This window comes from Patella vulgata, chromosome 5 (assembly GCF_932274485.2).
Source record: "Patella vulgata chromosome 5, xgPatVulg1.2, whole genome shotgun sequence".
Classification (NCBI taxonomy): Eukaryota; Metazoa; Mollusca; class Gastropoda; family Patellidae; genus Patella; species Patella vulgata.
Genome location: NC_065883.2, coordinates 3957312 through 3982319, shown reverse-complemented (window position 1 = coordinate 3982319; position 25008 = coordinate 3957312). Strand labels below are relative to the sequence as shown.

General features: G+C 37.4%; 2 protein-coding genes across 3 annotated transcripts; both read right to left on the bottom strand.

Moving 5' to 3' along the window:
- Window positions 1–1187: 1187 nt before the first annotated feature.
- Window positions 1188–3273, bottom strand: LOC126822593 (E3 ubiquitin-protein ligase TRIM33). Its single transcript, XM_050551559.2, has one exon. It carries the CDS (start codon window positions 2693–2695, stop codon window positions 1244–1246), a length of 1452 nt encoding a protein of 483 aa, XP_050407516.2. The 5' UTR covers window positions 2696–3273; the 3' UTR covers window positions 1188–1243.
- Window positions 3274–4594: 1321 nt separating this feature from the next.
- Window positions 4595–24458, bottom strand: LOC126822583 (lipoxygenase homology domain-containing protein 1). 2 transcript variants are annotated; one of them, XM_050551542.2, is made up of 13 exons: window positions 23972–24458; window positions 23050–23127; window positions 21386–21444; window positions 20892–21059; window positions 20336–20491; window positions 19524–19695; window positions 18040–18241; window positions 16946–16994; window positions 14852–14990; window positions 14286–14318; window positions 9417–9583; window positions 8473–8559; window positions 4595–7745 (listed from the first exon to the last, which is right to left on the bottom strand). In XM_050551542.2, exons 1-13 carry the CDS (start codon window positions 24288–24290, stop codon window positions 7344–7346), a joined length of 2031 nt encoding a protein of 676 aa, XP_050407499.2. In that variant the 5' UTR covers window positions 24291–24458; the 3' UTR covers window positions 4595–7343. The 2 variants fall into 2 exon arrangements, with proteins under 2 accessions (XP_050407499.2, XP_050407500.2); XM_050551543.2 differs by lacking the exon at window positions 14286–14318.
- Window positions 24459–25008: the final 550 nt, after the last annotated feature.

Genomic DNA, 25008 nt, shown 5'->3' with positions numbered 1-25008 from the left:
CTTATTTCAAGACGACAGTTGGGATTGCATCTGAGAATAACCACTTTTTTATAGTTCCAGAGTTATGGCCCCTTGATTAGTGTAGTTTGTCTGCTCTGTAGAGGCCACAATATTTGAGGAATAATATAAAACGTTGGGATAATGACTCTATTGACAAGGCGACAATTGAGCTGGAATTTGAACACAATCAAATTGTCGTTCAGAAGTTATGGCCCTTTACATAGCACTTTAAATTTTTACGATTTTGAATTGAATATCAGTACAGTCGCCTCTTTCGTTAAAGATTTAAGTCCCTTTAATTGGCCTAAAATTTGTTTTGCGCTCTCTGGGGGCCACACTTTTACTTTCCGATAAGTTTGCTACTTTCGGAAAAGCTTGCTACTTTCGGATAAGGTTGTTGTCGACGGCTATCTTATGTTTTAGTCATGGTTCGTTCGTTGCTTAAGACTTGACGTCCGTTTTCTGCTTGATTATCTTTTTTTATATATATTCTGTTGTCAGAGGAAACACGTAAAATATCTCAACCAATCAAAACAATGAACAGTCAGTATAATGAAATAAAACAAGGTTCACCATCCTACTTTTCTACTCCGACGGGGCAAATGAAGTCGGCATACAACATACAGTGTGCTATGAGGGACATTTTGCCCGGACAGCCGCGCTACGGACTAGTCTTATTTCCAATTCGAACTGTCAGGGGTTAATTTAGCTGCACGCTAATGTGTAAACGGAAATGCGGTTTTCCGTCCCATACATATAACTTGATGGTTGACATATATAACTGTCAGATACAATATAGATTATAGGAGAGAGAGAGAGAGAGAGATGGGGTTTAACGTCCACTCGACACAAACTAGGTCATTTCGGGACTAACACATGGTTCAATTTTATTTCAATAATTCGCTTACGCGTAGGGGTCTTTAGCAGTGGGAGGAAACCAGAGGACCCGGAGAAAACCCAAGAGGTTGGACAGGCGACCTTACTCCTTGTCACGTACAACCGCGGATTCGAAACCACGTCAGTTGCCTCATTGACAGGCCTTATGATACAGCACACACGTGCTAACCATTCGGCCATTGACATTAAAGGTATAAAACATATTTATTTATTTCTATACCTATTGCTAAACAGGTTGTCAAATCACTACACAATCATATAAGTTATCCTAGAACTTGAAAACATTTACATAAAATTTGAAATATGTTTTACTCATATTACTAAGCAACTGTTAATCAGAATAGCACTAGCATAATTCTGCACACCTTTCAATGTCAGTAACTTCATTAATTGTTACTTGAATTTTAAAGTTTCCATCATCATCAGTAAATCCATTGACAGGATCACTGAAATATGACCAGTCAATAATATCACACCAAGCTGACACGCCACCAATAAATTGTTTAACCACAGATTGTCTATCATCTGTTTTATTTATAACTTTATATGTGACGTCAGCGTCACATAACGTAATACTGTTATCTTCTACGTCATCCAGGTACAATTTAACAAATAATGATAACGAATCTATAACTACAGCGATACTCCATGTAAAACCGGAAACTACGTGTTGTTTACCAGAACACCAACCACTACTCACAGTATCCACATTAAAGATATCTTCAAACATATTCTGATAACAATTTACAATCTTACCAAGGTGATTGGTTAACAGCGTTTGATCTATCTCTGCTACTTGAAATTTTGAATATCTTACATCAGGTATATCCAATTTTCTACAACAACTTTCATCTTTCTCCTGTCTAACTTTAGGTAATCTTTTCAAAACTTCAACAATGGACGAATCTTCCAAAATATTCTCTGAATATTTAACACTAGCTTTTAAATCTTCTGTTAGTCTTTTAATGTCCTCCGTCAATTTCCCTAATTTGGATTCTTCCTCTTCACTAGTTTCCTGCATTTTCTTTTTAATATTTTGTCCAATTCTACGAACATCTGAGCAGATTTTATCCATCTGTGCATCTACTTTGTCACATTCAGTTTTTATAAAATGTTTGACTTCGATTAGTTTACTATTCAAATTATCATTATGTTTCTCAAAACGGTCAATTTGTGTTTTTAATGCATCATTTAATGTTCTTAAGTCTTGTCTCATATTTTGTCTGACTTCGTCCTTCTGTAAATCTAAATAATTGTGTCCGTTATGATTGGCCACGAAACATTTTAAACACATGGCTAGTGTACAATCTTTACAGTAGGTTGTAACTTTCTCGCTTTCGTGATTTGGACAAAAGTCTTTAGGATTTGTGAATAAATTGACTGGTCTCTTTTCTTTCTTTGTTTCGTTCGACCTTGATTGTTCATCGATTTGGTTTTCGTCATATCGACAAACAACATGGTCTTTACAAATTTTAATCTTATCATGCATGGTTCTACAAGAATTGCATAAATACTGATCACAGTCTCGGCAAAAATATTGAGATGTATCTTCAGTACATACATCGCACTTTGGAATATTAATTGTGGAATTGGCCTCAGTGTTTAGTTGCACGCCCCTGTCACCAACGTTTATAAGGCAACGGCATAATGGACATTGGAACTGATCTTTAGCAGATGTTTTGTTCACATAATCTTCTAAACAGATGAAGCAGAACGAATGCTGACAGTCGATTTTTACAGGATGTTTGAAGTCGTATAAACAGATACTACACACTTCCTTATCTGTCTGTTCAGCCATATTAAATTACTGTTTGTTACACTGGTTGTATACTACACGAGCTGAAACTCGCCACAAAAAAAAAATGAGTAGGTCAATATACGCTATCGAGACACTACACTTTGCTGTCTCCGGAATGAAACGTCAAAGTCACCTAGACAATCACACCACAACAGAACAGTGTAGGCCTACATGCGCACACTGGTTGTATAACACACGAACTGAAACTCTTCACAAATACAAACCCAAACGAGTAGGCTTGTATAATATACTCTAGTCGACTAAAAAATCAAAACACTACAGTTCACGATGTCTAAGATAAAAAATTAAAATCACTTAAGCCAACCACACAACAACCGCGTACATGCGTAGACTTGCTTCACTTTCTTGGTATTGAATTACGTCTAGTCATAATATAATTGTATATACATAATACTATTAACAGGTACAACTGTATTTATAACAGGTCATGCAGTTAGTGGTGTAAATTTAAAATCAGAACACTATACTTCATCATCTTCAGGCTGAAAAATCAAAATCCCTTACACAACAACCGCACACATGCCAGGAATTGCTACAGTTCCTTAGAAACTCTACTTTTCGTTTCGTATTGAATTACTTCCTGTCATGCTTCAACTGTATATGGACACAGATCACCAAAGGGCCAAAGCTATTTTTAGTCTTCCTCTTCCCTTTTCCTTTTTCCCCCTTTTGCATGGCGATTTTTGTTGACTTTTTGGTGTAGAATTGAGGAAAAGGGTTTGAAAATACCTTTTCTGCCAGGTTTTGGTGAATATTCATAATTTTGATGCGGAAGGATACAAGAGTTGAGAGGTTGGTTACGTTGAATGTAGGGCTGAAATTGCATGTTTACTTGTCTCTACTTCCAGCTTGTGTATCTCAAGTTTTTCATGAATTAAGAAACTCATACGTGCTTTTGGGCAAGTGGTTGCCACATGTTGCTCCATCTGTGGTAGAAAGCGTTCTACCCAACGAAAATTTGGGAAAAAGTTAGAGCCGGTGTAAGATACGAGAATTAACATTGGAGTCAATGGGGAAATCTTTAGTGATCTGTGTCCATATATTTGTTATTTATAACAGGTCACGTGTTTAGTGGTGTTTACATGTAGATCATAACATAAACTAACATAATGGGATATAGTAACGATACACGTCTTTATACAACGTGATTTTTTTGCAAGCTTGTCGTGGAATATAGGATAATTATAAGATAAACAAACAATTAGATATAGTAACGATACAAGTCTATATATAACGTGATTGTATGGCAAGCTTGTCGTGGAATATAGATTATTGGATAAACTAACAATGGGATATAGGAAAATAAACAAGAAACTGATATCCGGATATATTTAATCAGATCCGGATATATTTAATCAGATTGGATGATAAACCGGAGTGGTTATTCTCCACCCGTGTGGCGTTTTATACAATAAACCTAAAATTGGAAACACGGACCCCGAATCCTTTTATCATTGTCATTAGTATTTGAAGCTTGATAATGTTAGATCTACTTCACCAGGCCAAACGTATAGCTGTCCCTTACCCGCAGGCCCTTCGCTCTACATTACTGACAAGGGTGAACCACGCCGGAACATCCAGATGATCTTTCTCGGACAACACATGGGGGGGGGGGGGGGTCGCCTCCTTAGTTACCGGCCTTCGGTATATTCTAGACTGGCATTTTCTGTGTATTAAAATGGGGTAGCTGTCAAATTCTTCTCAATTTGTGGTGCCACGTTTTTGGTGTTTTTTTAATTATATTTTTTTTAATTGTTGAAATAGTTTATATGCAAGTGTATGCTGCACCCTGGTGGGAGTTTTGATGCAATAAAAATTTATCTTATCTCATCTCATGTGACAGAAACTATGGAAAAAGTAAAAAGTGGTGAATTTCTTGATATTTTATATTTATTTAACAATTATTTATACATAAACTTCAAAATAAAAAATAGTCAAAATAAGGTCTATAAAATAACACAAATCTTTCAAAAAACAAATCGATCTATTATTATATCAAATCAATCAGATCTGTTATTATATCAAAACAAAACGTTCAGTATACCGGTAATTACAAGGCAGAAATGAAATGAAATGAAATGGCGTTTAACGTCCTACTGTTCTCCTCCTATACTGGGCTAATGAAGACAGGCATACACCATACAGTCTGCTATGAGAAAAATTTTGCCCGGACAGCGGCATTACTTCCTGCTCTTATATCAAATTCCAACTGTCAAGGGATCTTTTATGTGCACGCCAATGTGTACACAGGACCTATTTTTTCATCCCATCAAACGACTCGACAACTGTCCTTGTCGGACCCTCCGTCCCGTATCACTGACAAGGGGTAACCACGCCGGAAAATCTGGATGAACTTTCTCGGCCAATGCAGGGATCGAACAACTGACTTCCAGAAAGTTCATTGGGATGTTCTAGCGTGGTTTCCTCTTGTCAGTGGTGCAGGATGGATCAAGGGTCTAACAGTGGAGCAAGTACAGTCGTTCGGATGGGACAAAAAAAACCCCAAGGTTCTGTGTTTTCAATGACATGCAAACAAATGAACCATTGACAATTGGAATTCGAGATAAGTGTAGGCCGTGGTGCCGCTGTCCAGGTAACATTTCCCTCATAGCACACTGTATGGCGTTTGCCCGTCTTCATTATCCCAATTGGTGTTGAACAGTAGGACGTTAAACCTCATTTCATTAAATTATTATGACAAATCATTATCATTATAGAAAGAGAAATGGTTTTAACCCCACTCAACAAAAACTAGGTTATTTTGGGACTAACATATGGTACAATTATATTTCGATAATTCAATTACGTGTGAGGGTCTTGAGCGATGGAATAAAACCTGACCAAAAGAAAACCCACGAGATTGAAGAGGTGAAGCTACTCCTTGTCACCTACAAATATGTTATCAAAACCACACAACTTGACTTTAGGATGGACCTTGCAATCTAAAGTTCATGCGTTAGACCATTCTCCCTTATTTAAATAAACCCAAAAAAACATTTTCATAGACATAGTCCAGATGTAATTAAAAATACAGAATATCTATAAAAATATCACAGATAAACCAGCTCTGTAACGATATATTATTATACATTATAAATTCTTGAGCAATTCTAACATCAACAGTTTGTAACCATAACAATATAAATACATATGTCTAAATCACTAATTAATAAATCACTTAATTAAAACCACGATACAGGTGTTTAAGGACAGACTGATATTTAGTCTAAATCACTTATTACTAAATCGCTAATTAAAACCTCTATACCGGTGAGGTGTTTTAATGACAGACTGGTATTTAGTCTAAATCACTAATTACTAAAGGGGTGTTTTACAGACAGACTGACATTTAGTTTAAATCACTATTTACTAAATCACTAATTAAAACCATTATAGAGGTGTTTTAAAGACAGGCTGATATTTAGTCTAAATCACTAATTACTAAATCAGTAATTACAACTAGTAACACAGGTGTTTAAAATTTGAAATTTACGGAAATTAAATTTAATTACCTGACAAGATCATAATCAACTCTCGTTGCTATCTAATGTTTCCGATTTTCAACAGATTTGAATCCGATTTGAGGTTCATGAGGTTCAAGAGTTGTTGATGATTAACCGCGAAAATGGATAATCGAGAATTTGTTTATTATATTAAAAACAGTAACAATGACAATCGAGGCTACTGTGTTATTAAAATGAGGATTTTTTGGCTCAGAGTGAAACAATTCGACTGGAATTTTCAGCATATTCCTTTTCATTATCTATTCTTTAACTATCATAGCGAGAACCGTCAGCTTTTTATCTAATCTTAAATAATGCCAATTTATACAGATATATATATATATATATATATACAGATCTATATTAATACTTTCGATGGTCTCGTCTGCATGAAGATCGGACCAGTTGTTGTGGGAGGTCGCGTCAGGGACTATTTGTTGATTGACGTAAGGTCAGATTGTTTGTAGCCGAGAAAATTTAAAGTGATGAAATTTAAAGTTATATTGGAGTCACAAATCACCATTTACAACCAATTTTATAAAAATTTCTCTGAGGATATGGCATGGTAAAATTAATGTAGCATAAGAATTATGCCAACAAAAATATTTTATTCCAAACTCGGAAGATAAAAGGCCTCAACATAAATTATACAACATTTATCGAACAAATTATCAGATAAAGAATTAATTGACTCTAATTCATCCGCCATCTTTAAAATACATATTGCCTAGATAATCAAGGCTATATTAACTCTAATTCATCTGACATCTTTACAATAAATAAATAAATATGTCCTGGATAATCAAGGCTATATTAACTCTAATTCATCCGACATCTTTACAATAAATAAATAAATATGACCTAGATAATCAAGGCTATATTAACCCACGTCCTGTCCATTTTGTAGTCTATTTATATTATGTTAACTGGTCCTGAATTAATCGTGTACTGGATGATCCAATGATATATTTATCGTGAAAAATGAATGAGCACTCAGCAGATTTGGGTTGTCAAGATTAGTCATATTCACATCGTGAACATTCGAAACATTTTGTAGCAAATTTTCTCACGTGGCTCAATAATAACAAATTCTTCCATTGGATTTCGTTGTAGTTTTTTTTAATTTATAAGTCGACTTTATCGGAATAATAAATCTGCTTTCTACTAGGTTTTACTTCTCGTTGTGTCAGACCGTCGCCTTCATTCGTTGCTAACCACTGATTATGGTCAAAATAATATTCTTCATAAAACGGGACTTTTACAACGTTACCATCACGATCGAATATCTCCTCCGCGTCTAACTTACTTCGACTTCGATCTCGGCGTCGATCTTTTCTGTCTTCGTCATCATCTTCATCAAATGATTTTCGACTGTTTTTTCTGCTCATTGAACTTCGGCGACGACCCATAGCAACATATTTATCAACATCCTGTCCCTCGTCTTGTCGGCCATCTTCTTTCCCTGATCGTAATTTTTCTAATTTTTCTTTTATTTGCGGTTTTGTGAAATATTTTTTAACAATTACCTGAAAAAGAAATTACTTAATTATGTAACCAGGTCATTTTGGGACTGACATAGTATATTTTTTATCTCAATTATTGTTTGCAGTACCCAGAGTAAACCCACCTAGTTAGGCAAGTGACACTATTCTTGTTACAACCGGGGAATCCAAATCACGCCAGTTGACTCAATGACAGACCCATATGATACAAACAACGCGCACACGCTAACCATTCGGCCACCCCACTCCTCAAGGAAATGAAGTCTATAAAATAACACAAATCTTTCAAAAACAAACAGATCTAGTATTATATCAAAAAAGAGTTCATGATACCGGTAATTACTAGGCAGAAATGAAATGAAATGGGGTTTAACGTCCTACTGTTCTGCTCCTAACCTGGACTAATGAAGACGGGCATACACCATACAGTGTGCTATGAGGGAAATTTTGCCCGGGCAGCGACGCTACGGTCTACTCTTATATCGAATTCCATCTGCCAAGGTATCTTTTACGTGCACACCAATGTGTACACGGGACCTCGGTTTTTCGTCCCATCCGAACGACTAAACAGCTTTCCTTGTCAGCCCCTCCGTCCTGCATCACTGACAAGGGAGAATCACGCCGGAAAATCTGGATGAACTTTCTCGGCCAATGCAGGGATCGAACACCCGACCTCCAGGCTAGCGACGAGCTAGCGTCTTACCCACTTAGCCACGTGATCCCCAAACAAGTAAAGAGCATCAAAACTTACGTAATCCAGGAACCAGCCAGCACCCATACCTGCATTATCATGTCCGATTACAATATGATCTAAATCACCTACATCAATACCTGTTACCTGTAAAATACAAGATTACCTGTATCAATACCTGTTATTTGTAGAATAAACTTGTTTCATTTATAGCCAGATGGATCAGAACAGATGAAAAATCTCTTAAAAACCGAAAACTCATTTAATACAACCTGCAGCCCTTTTCAAACAGCTGTTATATACTAGTCATTAGGATGGAATAAAAAAAAAAAGAGTTCCTGTGTACACATTGGCATGCACGTAAAAGATCCCTTGGTAGTTTGAATTTGATATAAGAGTAGGCTGTAGCTCTGCTGTCCGGGTGAATTTTCCCTCACAGCACGCTGTATGCCGGTCATCATTCGCCCAGTCGGAGAAGAACAGTAGGACATTAAACCCCATTTCATTTCATTTATAAGCCTACCATTAAAATACTCCAGCTTCTGAAACAAGTGAGACCACAGGGGAATTGTGGGGGCTAGATGGTTAGCTGTTAGTGCTAAATGATAAGGCAAGCTCAATTTTTCGTCATAGGTCATGAGATGTAAACAGGGCTAGCGCTAATCCCAACCCTAACCCTACCTCTAACCTACAATTTCGCCAACATTCGCGTGCCCTAACCTTATTTACATATCAGCGACCTTGACAAAAATTAAACTGACCGTAACAAATAGATTTAGCCATGGTTAACATAGCTCTGTAGTCTTATGGGTGAGTCGCATTTTTCCAGGTCTGAATTGATTTCTCTAATGTGTTTGGTTAGTGTGCATGCCTGTCGTCAACCAATCAAAATAGAGGAGCTGGGGTAGCGCTAACATCCACGAGGTAGCAGTAAAACTGAAGCTAATAACAACAAATCCAAACACGCATGCTGTTGATAGGTAACAAACCACCATATTGATTACCTCAAACATTTCCACCATTCCTTTCTCAAAATTATTTCTCGAGTCGTCCAGTTTAAGTTGCTTTGTGCTGCCTTTTGGTCCGACAAATTGTATAAAAACATTGGCGTCTGTTCCCGCGTACTTGACCTCACCTGTTCTAACGGTTACCTGATATCTAATGTTTCTACCTGTAAAAATATTCAAACATTTCATATTCAGGGGTCTAACTCATTAGAATTTAAACTAAAACATTTTAAGGATGCAGGCATTTCATTGGTTCAGTTCCCAGTACAGATTTTAGCTCCCAGCCAATGAGATGCCTGAATTCTTAAAATGTTTTAGTTTAAAGATCACCGAAAAAGGTTCATAAATTTTTTAAATAATGTAAGGAATTATGTCAACATATCCTTTCCATAAGTATAACACAATCCTGAATGTCAATGTTACCTGCCACAGGTAAATGTCAACGTTATTAATTACCACGGTTCTCCGTTAATAAATAATCTGTGACGTAATTTTAGTCCTGCTCATATTCTAGTCTATATTTCTATGAACACAAGGACTAAAATGACATCACAGATTGTTTATCGACTCACGGAGAACAGCGGAAATCACTAATGTTGAAATATACCTGTGGAAGGTAACATTGACATTCGTGATCGTGATATACTTATGGAAAGGATAGGCCCTATGTTGACATAATAACTTGCATTAAAGATACATTAGTTAAGATTTGAATAAAGCGTTGGCCATTCTTGATATAACAGTTCAAAAATAGATGATAAAAGAAGAAAATGTTGAAAATTTCAGTCAAATTACTTTGTTCTGAACAGAATTATCAGTGTTGAAAGTTTGGACTAGATATACATGTAGGCTTCAACTGTCTCTGCGATTTGTAGATCGTTTGATTGACATACGATAACTCCACCCACATATTCTCTATTATCAAGTAACATTTTCAATGCCTCCCGTACCCTCAACTATCAGCCCTTTCATCGACAATCTTCGGGGGTGAAGTCAGTGATTAACGGTAAATGTTAGCTTGGCCAGCCAATTAATGATTTACTTATTAAATGGAGGACTGTTTAAATATAAACTCTACTCAGTTATGTAAATAAAGTTTTAAATGAAATGAAATGGAGTTTAACGTCCTACTTTTCTGCTCCTAACCTGGGCTAATGAAGACGGGCATACGCCATACAGTGTGATATGAGGGAAAATTTGCCCGGACAGCGGCACTACGGCCTACTCTTATATCGAATTCCAACTGCCAAGGGATCTTTTACGTGCACGCCAATGTGTACACGGGACCTCGGTTTTTTCGTCCCATCCGAACGACTAGACAGCTTTCCTTGTCAGCCCCTCCGTCCTGCATCACTGACAAGGGAGAACCACGCCGGAAAATCTGGATGAACTTTCTCGGCCAATGCAGGGATTGAACATCCGACCTCCAGACTAGCGAGCTAGCGTCTTACCCACTTAGCCACGTGATCCCCAAATAATGTTTTAATGAATAATTTCTATAACATTTGAAGCCTATAGAAAGTCTTGCAATAGGCAGAGAGAGAGAGAGAAATGGAGTTTAACGTCCACTCGACACAAACTACGTCCACTCAGGACTAACATATGGTTTAATTTTATTTCAATAATTCGCATGTGCATAGGGGTCTTTAGCAGTGGGAGGAAACTGGAGAAAACCCACGAGGTTAGACAGGCGACCCTACTCTTTGTCACGTACAACAGGGGATTCGAAACCACGCCAGTTGACTCAATGACAGATCTTCATGATACAGCACGCACGTGCTAACCATTTGGCAATCCCCCCCCCCCCCTGCAATAGGCATATTTAGCTCTTAACAAATGTATCTTTAAGTTTCATTAATGGTTAATAATCTCTTTAAAATCTAATTTAAAACACGTTAATATTAATAAAAGGATTATTTTGATTCAAATTATTGGGTTTACTTATTTTACTTTAGTTTAGGCAAAGAAAAAAAAAAATCAACCAGAATATAAAATACATTATTATTATTATAGAATATTCTCAGAAATTAGCTATGTGAATTCTCCAAATAAATAGAAAGTGGTATCGGGTGTTCTAGACCAGAAAGCATGCTGTACCATGTGCATGATTTCGATCACTATCTATTGCTAACTGGAGTGATAACATGGACTGTTGTGGTAAAAAAAAAAAAAAAATGCATGCGAAATTTCAACACTTCCTATTTTATATTTGTTTACATTTGAATTGTTTTAAGGTGCTAGTTATATTATCTATAGAGCAGCATGTTTTGATAGATCACCATAGCAACTAATCAAGACAGTGTTATTCTAATTAAATAAATATTTTGCTATTTACTAATGGTGACCTTAGCACCTTAGGGTCAAAAGTCGTTCGTACGACCCTTGATGCAACCTTTCAGTAAAACTGGTCAGATCTTTATATAGTGTAGGTCATCGAAAGTATAAAAAAAAATGAAACGAAATATAGATCTGTATTTTAATCAGATTGGGAGAATGTGGATTCTGGTAGAAATGGTTCTGAAGATCAATAACTGCATGTAATGTGGTCATTCCTGGTTTCAAAAATGATACTAAACCCCAGCATGACTTTGTAAAGGAGAGCAATTTTCAATTTTAAGGGGAGGGAGAAAAGCCTCCCCTTGGTCAACATTCAGGTGCGTAACAGGTGCTCAAGGGTGATTACTCGTCTTAAAAAACACTGACTGGAACCACCTACTACTTTGAACTACTGTGACTAACTAACAATGCAATTAATGTGGAATACGGTATAGAATCACCTACTGTGACTAACTAACTACATGTATAAAACTAAAGTGGAATACGATATAGAACCACCTACTGTGACTAACTAACAATAAAACTAACGATCAGCAAGCCTGGAAACAATGCACCGGTCACAGACATTGTCCGGCACCATTCACACTTTGTCAGGTACAATCAATCTACTGCCTGTCCCTCTAACAATAACGAGCAGTAAGGTTAAGGTATAATTCCTCTTTTTTTCTGGCAAATTTTGTTATTTTTAAAGATGCATTATGTAAGATTTAGAAAGAGAGCCTGTCAGTTCTTGCTATAATAGTTCAAAAATAGATAATGATAAATGAATATAATGAATTTTTGGGTCAAATTGCTTCATTCTTAACATCTGAAAAATAGTATCGATTGTCAATGCTAACCAGGCCCCCAAAAAATGAAATGAAATAAAATGGGGTTTAACGTCCTACTGTTCTGCTCCTATGCTGGGCTAATGAAGACGGGCATACGCCATACAGTGTGCTATGAGGGAAATTTTGCCCGGGCAGCAGCACTATCGCCTACTCTCATATCTAATTCCAACTGCCAAGGGATCTTTTACGTGCATTCTAATGTATACACGGGACCTCGGTTTTTCGTATCATCCGAAGGACTAGACAGCTGTCCTTGTCAGGCCCTCCGTCCTGCATCACTGACAAGGGGGAACCACGCCGGAAAAGACCAAAAAAAAGACTTGCTCTAGGCAGATTTAGATCTACAATAATGTATCTTTAATATATGTCACTATCTATAATGTCAGTGCCTAGTTTATTCAGTAGTGCCTGACATTGTCTAGTAAACCTGATAACATTATTTCCAGGCCAGGTCGAAATTTAACAAAGTAATCTTATTTAAAAAAAAAAAATCTTACAAAAAAAAAAAAAAAAATTATAAAAAAAAAAATCTTATAAAAAAAAAAAATCTTATAAATAAATCTTACAAAAAAATAAAAAATTATATATTAAAAAAAAAATAAATCTTAATCAAAAGAAAATGGTGACAACAAATATATCAATATGAATACTACCTTCTAGCAAATTAAATAAAGAAAAAAAATAAAATAAATAAATTAGCATTCAACATGATTATTTAAAATTAGTCATTCGATATATTGATAAATGTACATGCTTCAATCTAAAAACATTCTTGTTATAAATCAAAGACATTCCTAATAAAAATCTAAGACCTGTTTTCAATATATGTTTTGGCGCATGAAAAAAGTTGGTGTAATGCAAATATAATGGGGCTGTTTCCCTAGTAACCAGCAAAAAAAGTAGCGGAAACACATACATGGAAAGCCGGGCTAATACAAGAACACAACAAACTAGAAGATGCATGATGAAATTTTGTTCTATGATTTACTCTTATATCGATTTCCATCTGTAAAGGAGATAGAGACAGAAATGGGGTTTAACGTCCACTTGACACAAACTAGGTCATTTCGGGACTGACATATGGTTCAATTTTACTTCAATTCTTCACTTGTGCGTAGGGGTCTTTAGCAGTGGGAGGAAACCAGAGGACTCAGAGAAAACACACTAGGTTAGGCAGGCGACCCTACTCCATGTCACGTCATCTGTAAAGGGATCTGAAACGTGCTGCCATGGTATTCACAGGATTCAGTTTCTCGTCCCATCCTAATAACTAGAGGTTTTTCATTGCCCAGCCCTTTGTCCTGCACCACTGGCAAGAGGAAACCAGACTACAAAAGCCAGGAATGGAACAAGTTAGTGAGCCAGTGCCATTTTCATCGAGCCACCGTCACTACACTTGACAGTTGCTCACGGAAAAGAGAAAACCTTAGTGGGGGGGGGGGGAGAGAAATGGGGTTTAACATCCACTCGACACAAACTAGGTCTCTTCGGGACTAACACATGGTTCAATTCTATTTAAAAAATCATTTGCAATGATGGATACACGGGGGCATATAAAATTTGAGATGATGGATACAGGGGGGTGTATAAAATTTGAGATGATGGATGCATGGGGGCGTATAACATTAAACGAACACAAAACAATTTCTTTCATATTTAAATAATCGCAAGCATGAACAAACAAGATGCTATTTTTCACCTTTCTTTGAGAACATAGATCTTTTATCCTGTGCTATTAAAAATATGGAAAGCAATTAACACAGGTACTGTACATAAATAATATATACAGGTATATAAATATACAGGTAAATACAGGAGTATTAATACAGGTATATAAATATACAGGTAAATAAATACAGGTAAAATACAAGTATAATACAAGTATAATACAGGTAAAATACAGGTGTAATACTGGTAAATTACAGGTATTAATACAGGTGTATTTACAGGTAAATTAACAAATTAAAGGTAATAGGTTTCTGTTTACTATGTCTACAACATGACTGGTAAAATAATATACCTCGAGTACGATCTATCTGACAAAAATGGACATATTGGATGTGTGGGTTAAATTTCTATGAATCTGTTAAAATAAAATAACCTATTTGTAAATAAAATAAATGCCTAATATGTTAGTCTATTAATAATTAACTAAATATGGCTAGATGAGATATCAAGATTTAGTCAACTATTTTCAATTCTAAAATGGTTGAAACCAAATGATTGAGAGGTTATCAAACTGTTAGAGAGAGAAGAGTTATCTACCTTTAAGAAGAATTTTATCCAGTTTCCGTTTGGCTTTCAGATCTCTCCACAGACTTCCATCGCCTTCATCCGTAGCTATCCAACCTCCGTACACAAAATAATATGTTTCCTTCGGATCAGCTGTATTTTTAATTATAATCTGAAACGAAATGTACATTTATTTGTAACATGCTTAAACAATTTATTTGTTTTCAGAGCCATTTGCAATAATTTCATGCTAAAAGCTATCATGTTTGGTACACTTATCATTTTGACATGTTTCCCTGATCAAGGTCCATATAAATGAAATGAAATGAAATGAAATGGGGTTTAACGTCCTACTGTTCTGCTCCTAACCTGGGCTAATGAAGACGGGCATACGCCATACAGTGTGCTATGAGGGAAATTTTGCCCGGGCAGTGGCGCTAAGGCCTACTCTTATATCGAATTCCAACTGTCAAGGGATCTTTTACGTGCATTCCAATGTATACACAGGACCTTGGTTTTTCGTCTCATCCGAAGGACTAGACAGCTGTCCTTGTTAGGCCCTCCGTTCTGCACCACTGACAAGGGGAAACCACGTCGGAAAATCTGGATGAACTTTCGCGGCCAATGCAGGGATCAAACACCCGACCTCCAGGCTAGCGAGCCAGCGTCTTAACCACCTAGCCACCGTGGCTCCCTCCATATAAATGGAGTGGGCTTTAATGTCTTATCACAATACTTTGGTTATTTTGAGACTAACATATGCTAATTTTTATCTATGTGGATAATGTAAGACTATTGTAGAATTAACCCGTTAAGTGCGTAGGTCGTTATATAATGTCCTGGACAACTGCCACTCACTGTGTGTAGGGCGTAATATAACGCCTTGGAGGTATTTTCCCCAACCTATTCTTAGAACATAGTACATAGTTCTTTGTCACTTCGTCAAATTAATTACACAATAGGGGGTAGTTAACGTTTAAAAAATGTCACGCTTAACAGGTTAAATTAATAGCATTATATCATAACTTTAATTAATTATGGGGTTCACATATATGTATGAGTCAAATTACTGTTTTGATAGATAGAGATAGATAGAAATGGGGTCCACGCAACACAGATTAGCTCATTTCGGGACTAACACATGGTTCAATTTTATTTCAATAATTCGCTTGCGCGTAGGGATCTTTAGCAGTGGGAGGAAACCGGAGGACCTGGAGAAAACCCACGAGGTTGGGCAGGCGACCCTACTCCTTGTCACGTACAACCGGGGATTCGAAACCACGCCAGTTGACTCAATGACAGACCGTATGATACAGCACGCACATGCTAACCATTCGGCCATCCAACCCCCCTACTGTTGAGATAGATTGAGAATAACACACACCTATGACACTTTGATACAAGAAATGTTCCAAAGGTCGATAAACATGATGTTTTGATGGGTTAAAATTATATCATGGCGTCACCTGTGTCGGAAAATTCCTATTGCATCATTTGGCTTACCATCGAATCAGATCAGTAATTGCACAGATCTGAGTGTGATAGACTTCAAGGCCTACACAAATATGGGTCCTATAAAAGAGACTGCCAGGCCTTTTAAGATCAGATATCATTGGGTTCCGGACAGATACCATCTGAGTTCCTAGAGACTGCCTCTGAATTCTCAGAGAGGGTAGACGGTTCTTTAGACGACCATACAATGTAGCCCTTTCCTGAGTCTAGCCTTGCTGTTTACATTTTTATAAGAGTTGGGTTTGAGAGAAAGATGTTAATTTTAAGTATGCTAATGTAATCTATGTAATCTATGTGACAAGTGCTTTATATAAAATGTAGAACTGAACTGTTGCATTGTTATTCCTTGTAAGACAAACATCTTAACTACTGAGTTAGTAGTAAGAAGAAATGGACCCAAGAAGAGAATTACAAATACTAAGTGATCACAAGGCTGTTAAAATAGGGTGCTACATTATGCGTGCGAGGTAGCACTCTCCTTCAGATTCCAGGGGTTCTTCTACATGCATGTCATCTGTCATTTGATGTTCGTGAATTTCAAACTAAACGCCTTTTAAGAACAATAGTACTATATTTAAGATTTTTATTTATGTTCTTTATTTATTAAGGTCTTACCTTATCTAAAAACCAGCCGTCAGCAAATCCTTTACCATCGTGTTCAACCCTTAAATACAACATTTAAAAATACTGTAAAACAAATCATTAATCCCTCGTCAAAATGAGGCAAGCTAACGAGGTCGCTGTCACTATCAATACTTATTCAAATTAATCAACCAAATCTTTCCTAAAATTAGTAACACTATATGGCCTACTCTTATTTCAAATTCCCACTATGCATCACTGACTCTTTTCTAAAGCAGTGGACACATTAGCCAAATCGTTCGGCAGAACCAATCGGCGCCGAATTTTATTCGGCCGAATGGGTGGACACACTAGCCAAATGCTTCGCCCGATTCAACCTGTTGATTGCATCACCTTTCATGTCACATGATTAAACATGGCGGCATCTATGTCTTCAATCTATCAAGTGACTTCTCGATATGAGTGGTGATTGGCTAATGAATTCTATATTCAGCCGAATGCTTCGGCGAAGCGGACACACCAGGCGAATATAATTCGGTCGAATAAATATTCGGCAGAATAAATATTCGGCAGAATATATCAAACCTGTTTGATTCGGGCGAATAATTCGGGCAAATGACAGTGGACACACTAGACGAATTTCGACGCCGATTGATTCGGCCGAATCATTCTGCTAGTGTGTCCGCCGCTTTAAATAAGCGAGACTATGACCTACTCTAATTCCAACATGCCCACAGAACCCTGATTTATCATCTCATCCAAACAACTAGACACTATTACATGCCAATACCTCCATCCTACACCAGTCACAAGAGAGAGACAGAGAAATGGGGTTTAACTCCACTTGACACAAACTAGGTCATTTCAGGACTAACATATGGTTTAATTTTATTTCAATAATTCGCTTGTGCGTAGGGGTCTTTAGCAGTGGGAGGAAACTGGAGGACCCGGAGAAAACCCACAAGGTTGGCCAGGCGACCCTACTCATTGTCACGTAGAACCGGGGAATCAAACCACGCCAGTTTAATCAATGACAGACCTTATGCCAGAGACGCAGGGAAACCATGCTGGAAATACCCAATAACATCTCACAGAAACCGTTATACAAATTACTGATAATTATATACCTGATTGATTTAATTTCACCGATATCTCGAAGTGATATCTGGAATTTATCCGTGCCACCTTTGTTAAAATGATCCTTTCCTGACTTTCCTCTGTTTAAGTGAATTTTCTGACTGGTTTTCTGGGTTCCTTGCAGCGTTAAGAAAACACGAGCATCAGTTCCTGCTAATCTCTTGTTACCAGTTACCATAGTAATTTCATACTCTAGAAAAATAAAACGAAGAATATCTCAAAACAAAATGATGAAATTCATTTACTGTTGTAATTTCATATTTCTAGAATAATAAATAGATGAATATCTCAAATCAAAGTGATGAAATTCTCGGCTACCGTCCCCTCTCCAGCAACCCCCCTCTTCTCTTCTCCCTCCCCCCTCCACCTTCTCATTATGACTGGATAACTGTGTTTCTGCCTTCTCTTCCTCAAATTTTAACTGTCATGGGTTCTTTAAAGTGTGGGGGTTGGAAGGCTGAATGGTTAGCGTGCGCGCGCTGTATCATAAAGTCTGTCATTGAGTCGACTGGCGTGGTTTCGAATCCCCGGTTGTACGTGACAAGGAGTAGGGTCGCCTGTCCAACCTCGTGGGTTTTCTCCGGGTCCTCCGGTTTCCTCCCACTGCTAAAGACCCCTATGCGCAAGCGAATTATTGAAATAAAATTAAACCATACGTTAGTCCCGAAATGACCTAGTTTGTGTCGAGTGGACGTTAAACCCCATTTCTCTCTCTCTCTTTAAAGTGACTGCCATTGAACGACTAGACGCAGTTCCTTGCCAGGCTCAACGTCCTGCACCATTGACGATGGGAAACTTTGTTGGAAAATCTTGGGCGACCTTCGTATTTGTGACCTGCCATACCATATGATAGAGCATGGTCCGGATAGTTCAGACTGTAGTCACAACAATAGTCTACATCCACAGGTCGCCGGGGAGCACTTTCTCAGCAATACTGGGATCCTCTGGGTAATGAACCAGTGCCTTACTCATTGAATCACTGTGGCTTCCCAACATAACTCTCCTTATTTACCAGATCTCAGAAGGGGCTGGATGACTGAATGGTTGCATCACAAGGTCTGTCATTTAGTCAAAAGGAGTAAAGGATAGAGACAGACAGAAATGGGTTTAACGTCCACTCGACACAAACTAAGTCATTTCGGGACTAAAATAAAGTTTAACTTTATTTCAATAATTCGCTTGCTCGTAGGGTTCTTTAGCAGTGGGAAGAAACTGGAGGACCCAGAGAAAACCCATGAGGTTGTATAGGTGACCCGACTCGAGCTCCTTGTCACGTACAACTGGGGAGTAGGATCACTGGTTTTCTCCAAGTTTTCCGGTTTCCTCCCTCTATTAAAGAGCCCTACACGCAAGCAAATTAATGAAATAAAATTGAACCATATGTTAGTCCCAAAATGACCTAGTTTGTATCGCGTGGATGTCTCTCTCTGTCACAGCTCATCAGCCAAATATAGAAAATAATGACAGCCCATACCTTTTACTACTTGTTCTTTTTGAACAGCCTCTAAATCTCGTCTGATACAGAAGTCTCCATGATGTAACGATAACCAATTTTTACAAACAAAAACCCATGTTAATTCATTCATCATATCCGTAACTTCTATTTTATCCAAATATAAACCATGTCGCTTCTCAAAACCATCATGCTGAAATATAACAAATTATTTAAAAAGATGCTTCAGACACACTATCCCACTAAAAGATGCTTCAATCACACTATCACACTAAAAGATGCTTCAATCACACTAAAAGATGCTTCAATCACACTATCACACTAAAAGATGCTTCAATCACACTATCACACTAAAAGATGCTTCAATCACACTATCACACTAAAAGATGCTTCAATCACACTATCACACTAAAAGATGCTTTAATCACACTATCACACTAAAAGATGCTTTAATCACACTATCACACTAAAAAGAAATTCTCATGTAATTATGTTTTTTTGTGTTCAAGTCACTGCACCAACGCGGATAACGAAGATGGGAGTGTGTTATGACGGAAACTTTGCTCGGGCATCTGTGTTTCCACCTACATTTCAACAAATTACAAAGGTCCAATTATGTGAACACCAACATATAAACAGGACCTTGTGTTCAACCCATCCAAATGACTAGGGTCTGGTACCACTGGCAACCATGCTGGAAATGAGACTATCTCTGCCAACACTGGGCTCGAGTTCAAGGATTCCTAGTTATTAACGCAGTTTGACTACCGTGGCTCTCCCAGCCGTTTTCTAGGCATATTGCAATATTTTAAGATATAAAACAAAAATCCTACCTCTATTGTTAAAATACGAAGGTTTCCTAATTTTGGACCTTTAACATAAAACTTTTCAACAGCTCCGCGAACAAAGCAAAATTTGGTTGTTTTTTTGCCCCGACATAATCTTTGTTTGGGTAACTCATCTCTCGATCCAATAATACTAATAAAAACCTAAAATACAAATAAAATACAAAAATACAAATAAAATACAAAAATACAAATAAAATACAAAAATACAAATAAAATACAAAAAAATAACAAAAATACAAATAAAATACAAAAATAATTATGACATTTTACAAAACCCAAATACATAAAAACCTATAAAATAAATGAAATGCCAATCTCATTAAAACACAGATCCTATTTCGCTTCTTTTTTTTTATAGTTCAAAATTTTGTTTTACTTGTCTTTGATACACTAGGATCTAGGAGAATAACACACGTTCTGGTTGATGTAAGGGATTAGCCAATGAAACGGTCTGTTACGGCGAGGTTCTCTCTCTTTTTCCAAAATGCTGCTGAGTGATACTGGAAAGATCGCTGTCCAAATAATCTATAAATAATCTTACGTTAGCATCACTACTGGCACCAGGAACATCTCCAACATAAACAACAACTTTATATAGGGCTTCATGACTGGCTGTTAATGGTTCCCGTGGTTTCCGCTTCACATGAGGTAATGGAGCAATGTATTCTATTCTTGGTTTCCGTGGTTTCTTGGTTTTTTTCGGATGATTCTAGAAAGAAAATGGAAAAATATATTTTTAGATTTCATTTGTGATTGATTTTACAAGTGCGATGGCATTCAGGGAGGGATCTTGGAAAATGAAATGAAATGGGGTTTAACGTCCTATTGTTCTGCTCCGATGAATGGATGGATCTTGGAGGTCCATAACATCCATGCCTTGGTTAGGTAACATCATGATACTAAATAAGATGATTTTCATTGGGGTGGGGGTTGGGGGGTGGGGAGGTGGGAGGGTTGAAATGAAATGTGGTTTAACATCCACCCAACCCAAACTAGATCATTATGGGACTAACATATGGTAAGAGTTAGACTTACATGTAGATGATTTTTCTGATGTTCTTCCAAAGTTGAACATAAATAACAAAAGTTAAAACCTGAAATAAAAAAATACGTAATTACATAAAATATTATCAGACATAGCAGTATGGGTTTTAACATCCACTTGACAAAATACAGGTCATATTGGGACTAACATATGGATTAATTTTACTTTTGCACAGGATTTTTTAGCTGTAGGGGGTACCCAGAGAAAACATAACTATTACCAGAAATATCAATATATACATGTATGGGTTTTAACATTCACTCGCCACATTCCAGGTCATTTTGGGACTAACATTACCAGAAATATCAGTATATACATTAAAATATACAGAACACAACAAACCAATATACATCATGACGACATCACACAATGGGAGCCACTTTGACTCAGTGGGTAGGACGCTGACTCACTAACTAGGAGGTCTCGGGTTCGATCCTGGTGTTGGCCGGGAAAGTTCCTCAGGATTTTCCTGCACATTCTTCAATTGTTAGTGGTGCAGGACGGAGGGCCTGGCACGGGCAGTGTCTAGTCATTCGTATTGGATAAAACAACTGAAGCCTTGTGCTCAATTCAGTATGTCCGTAAAAGAACCCTTGACAGTTGGAATTTGAAACAAGACTAGACCATAGCATTGCGTCGGGGAGAGAGAGAGAGAAATGGGGTTTAACGTCCATTCAACACAAACTGGGTCATTTCGGGACTAACATATGGTTTAATTTTTTATTTCAATAATTCGCTTGCGCGTAGGGGTCTTTAGCAGTGGGAGGAATCCGGAGGACTCGGAGAAAACCCACTAGGTTGGACAGGCGACCCTACTCCTTGTCATGTCCAATCGGGGAATAGAAACCACACCAGTTGACTCAATGACAGATCTTATGATACAGCACGCACACTAAACATTCGGCCATCCAACTCCCGAAGAACAGTAGGACATTGAATCCCATTTCAATTCATATGATATTATATGACATCATATTAGGAAGGTGATTGGTCAATATGATATTATATGACATCATATTAGGAAGGTGATTGGTCAATATCTCATTCTAATTAATCATTGATAACATATCAAGTAGGGAGTAAAATGGGTTTAAAGGGCCAATCCCGATAATATTTTGGAGAATAAAACTGCTTAATTTTGTGTTAAAATCCCTTAAAATTGTCTACCTAAGGGCCGAGCAACTAACTCAATATTTATGATATGTTTTCAAACAACTTAAACCCGTCAGTCTTCATCTGGAAATGGAGACCGGTGTCTCAAGATGTCTTATGCGGTATCTGGATAAAATAAGACATTTTTTTATAAAAATAATGTGTTGGTGAAATTTACCTTTCGTTATCCAGTATAGCACATGGGTCATTCACTGTATAAACCTCAAAAGGAACGGGAATCGATCATCAAGTCACCCAACGAAAAGATTTACCCGAATTCTTAAAAGGGTTACGTGCTCGGATAAGCAGTTTTGACATTCACGTCCAAATGACTCAATATTTTGAGCTGAAATTTTGAGACAAGGTAAATACGCCACTCCTCTATATTTTGGCGCTTAAATTTCATACGCACTCGGACATTTATTTTTGAGTCTCTGTTCAAATCGGGCTAGTCCCTTTAATGTCTACTCAACACAACACCAAGTAATTTGTTCTATTTTACCTGTTGATGAAATAGAGGCGGTGTCGTCAATGGAAGCTGATGATATTGAATATGGACCAGAATTATTTACAGAAAACACTGAAATAAAAACAACGATACCTAGATACATGGAATTTATACTTTTACTAAAAAAATCAATTCACAACTGTGACAAGCATTTAAATATCCATCCATTTCACGAAAAATGAGAGAGAGAGAGAGAGAGAGAGAGAGAGAGAGAGAGTTTGGCGTCCACTCCACACAAACTAGGTCATTTCGGGACTAACATATGGTTTTAATTTTATTTCAATAATTCACTTGCGCATTGGGGGCTTTAGCAGTGGGAGGAAACCGGAGGACCCGGATAAAACCCACGAGGTAGGACAGGCGACCCTACTCCTTGTCACATACAACCGTGGATTCGAAACCACGCCTGTCGACTCAGTGACAGACTTTATGACACGCTAACCTTTCAGCCATCCAACCTCCCCACGAAAAATTACTATAGTACGTTACATTGAGTACTTGTAGACCTCTGATGTTTTATTATAATAAAAGTTAGTCAGGGGAGAGTCAGAAAACATTAGGTCTTGTCTGTGGGGGTGTGGCGGTGGGAGAGAGAAAGAGAAATGGGGTTTAACGTCCACTCAACACAAACTAGGTCATTTTGGGACTAACATGGTTCAATTTTATTTCAATAATAGGCCATAGGGGTCTTTAACAGTGGGAGGAAACCGGAGAAAACCCACGACGTTGGATAGGTGACCCTACTCCTTGTCACGTACAACCAGGGAATCGGAACCATGCCAGTTGACTCAATGATACAGACCTTAGGATACAATGTGAACAAGAAAACCCACCCACCCCACCCCCACCCCATTATGCTACGGTTGGATAGATTATATCAATATGATTTACAGAAAAGAAAATTTTACACACATACTTGAGTTTAATTTAGAATTATTTTGAGACGGTTTATAGAGATCCGAACAGCTCATAGTTGAACGGAGGCGATCAAGGTTCGATTCTGTTTTACGACTAAGTTTCTGGATATGTTCTCCATATAAACTGGTGCTGATCGGCCCCGCCCACGTTAACCTCACATCATCATTTAAGTGTTGAACTGGATTTTCCTCTTCTCTCTCGTAGCCGTAGCCCCCCTCGTATCCGTAGCCATAATCCCCATGGGCATGCCCATAGCCTTTCCTTTCGTCTTCATTGCCGTCCTCGTAATAGTCGTTGTAATAAGTATTTTCGTACATATCCTTTTTAAAAACTTGAGCAGTTATAAATAACAATAAAAACGTATTTCGGTTATAAATATTTTCTATTGTTGTTCCGGCAAGTTTTAAAAATAGTCATGCTTTTCAGATTCATTCATTCATTCACAGTCGCCATATTGTTTATCTCTGTTACCAAAGCAAGGTAGCCTCGTTTATCCAATTAGACTTTACTTTACTTTGTTCATTCAGACTGGATAATACAAACTGCCGACGGCAGGTGCCCGTTATTCGGACTTCCTCGGTTCTATTTTTAGACTGAGTTTGTGACGTAAGTGGCGAGCCAAATGGTTTAATTTTAGAAAGGCTTAACGCTAATCCCTTCATTAGGCAATTAAAGTTATAAAATATTTCAATCCACGTGCCACGTGTCAGCTTTAAATTTTCCCCGTCCAACTGAATGAAATATGGTGCTAGAAATGCTGATGTAGAACCTATATAATTCCAAGATCCCCATTCTTCATTTATTTTATTTATTCACATTAATTTTGGCATGGACCTTATTACCAATACTACGTACTGTACTAGTCCATCATTTAGGCTACGCTTTCCCAAACTACTATATTAACAAACTGTCATAATTTGTTAATTCTGTTAATATAATAAGTAAACGCATGATTCCAACGTTTCAAATTATTTATTTATTAATTAGCAAACGGTTTGAACGACGATGACATTTCTGAGGTTTCCTTCTTATTAA

Bases quoted from the DNA above. Each gene is read 5' to 3' on its own strand.
- LOC126822583 (XM_050551542.2), bottom strand. From the start codon at position 24,290: ATGTACGAAAATACTTATTACAACGACTATTACGAGGACGGCAATGAA. The intron at 21,445-23,049 runs GTAAAATAGAAC...TTTTTATTTCAG, and splicing joins CGCCTCTATTTCATCAACAG to GTTTTAACTTTTGTTATTTA. The intron at 8,560-9,416 runs GTAATCAATATG...TGTATTTTACAG, and splicing joins GAATGGTGGAAATGTTTGAG to GTAACAGGTATTGATGTAGG.
- LOC126822593 (XM_050551559.2), bottom strand. From the start codon at position 2,695: ATGGCTGAACAGACAGATAAGGAAGTGTGTAGTATCTGTTTATACGAC.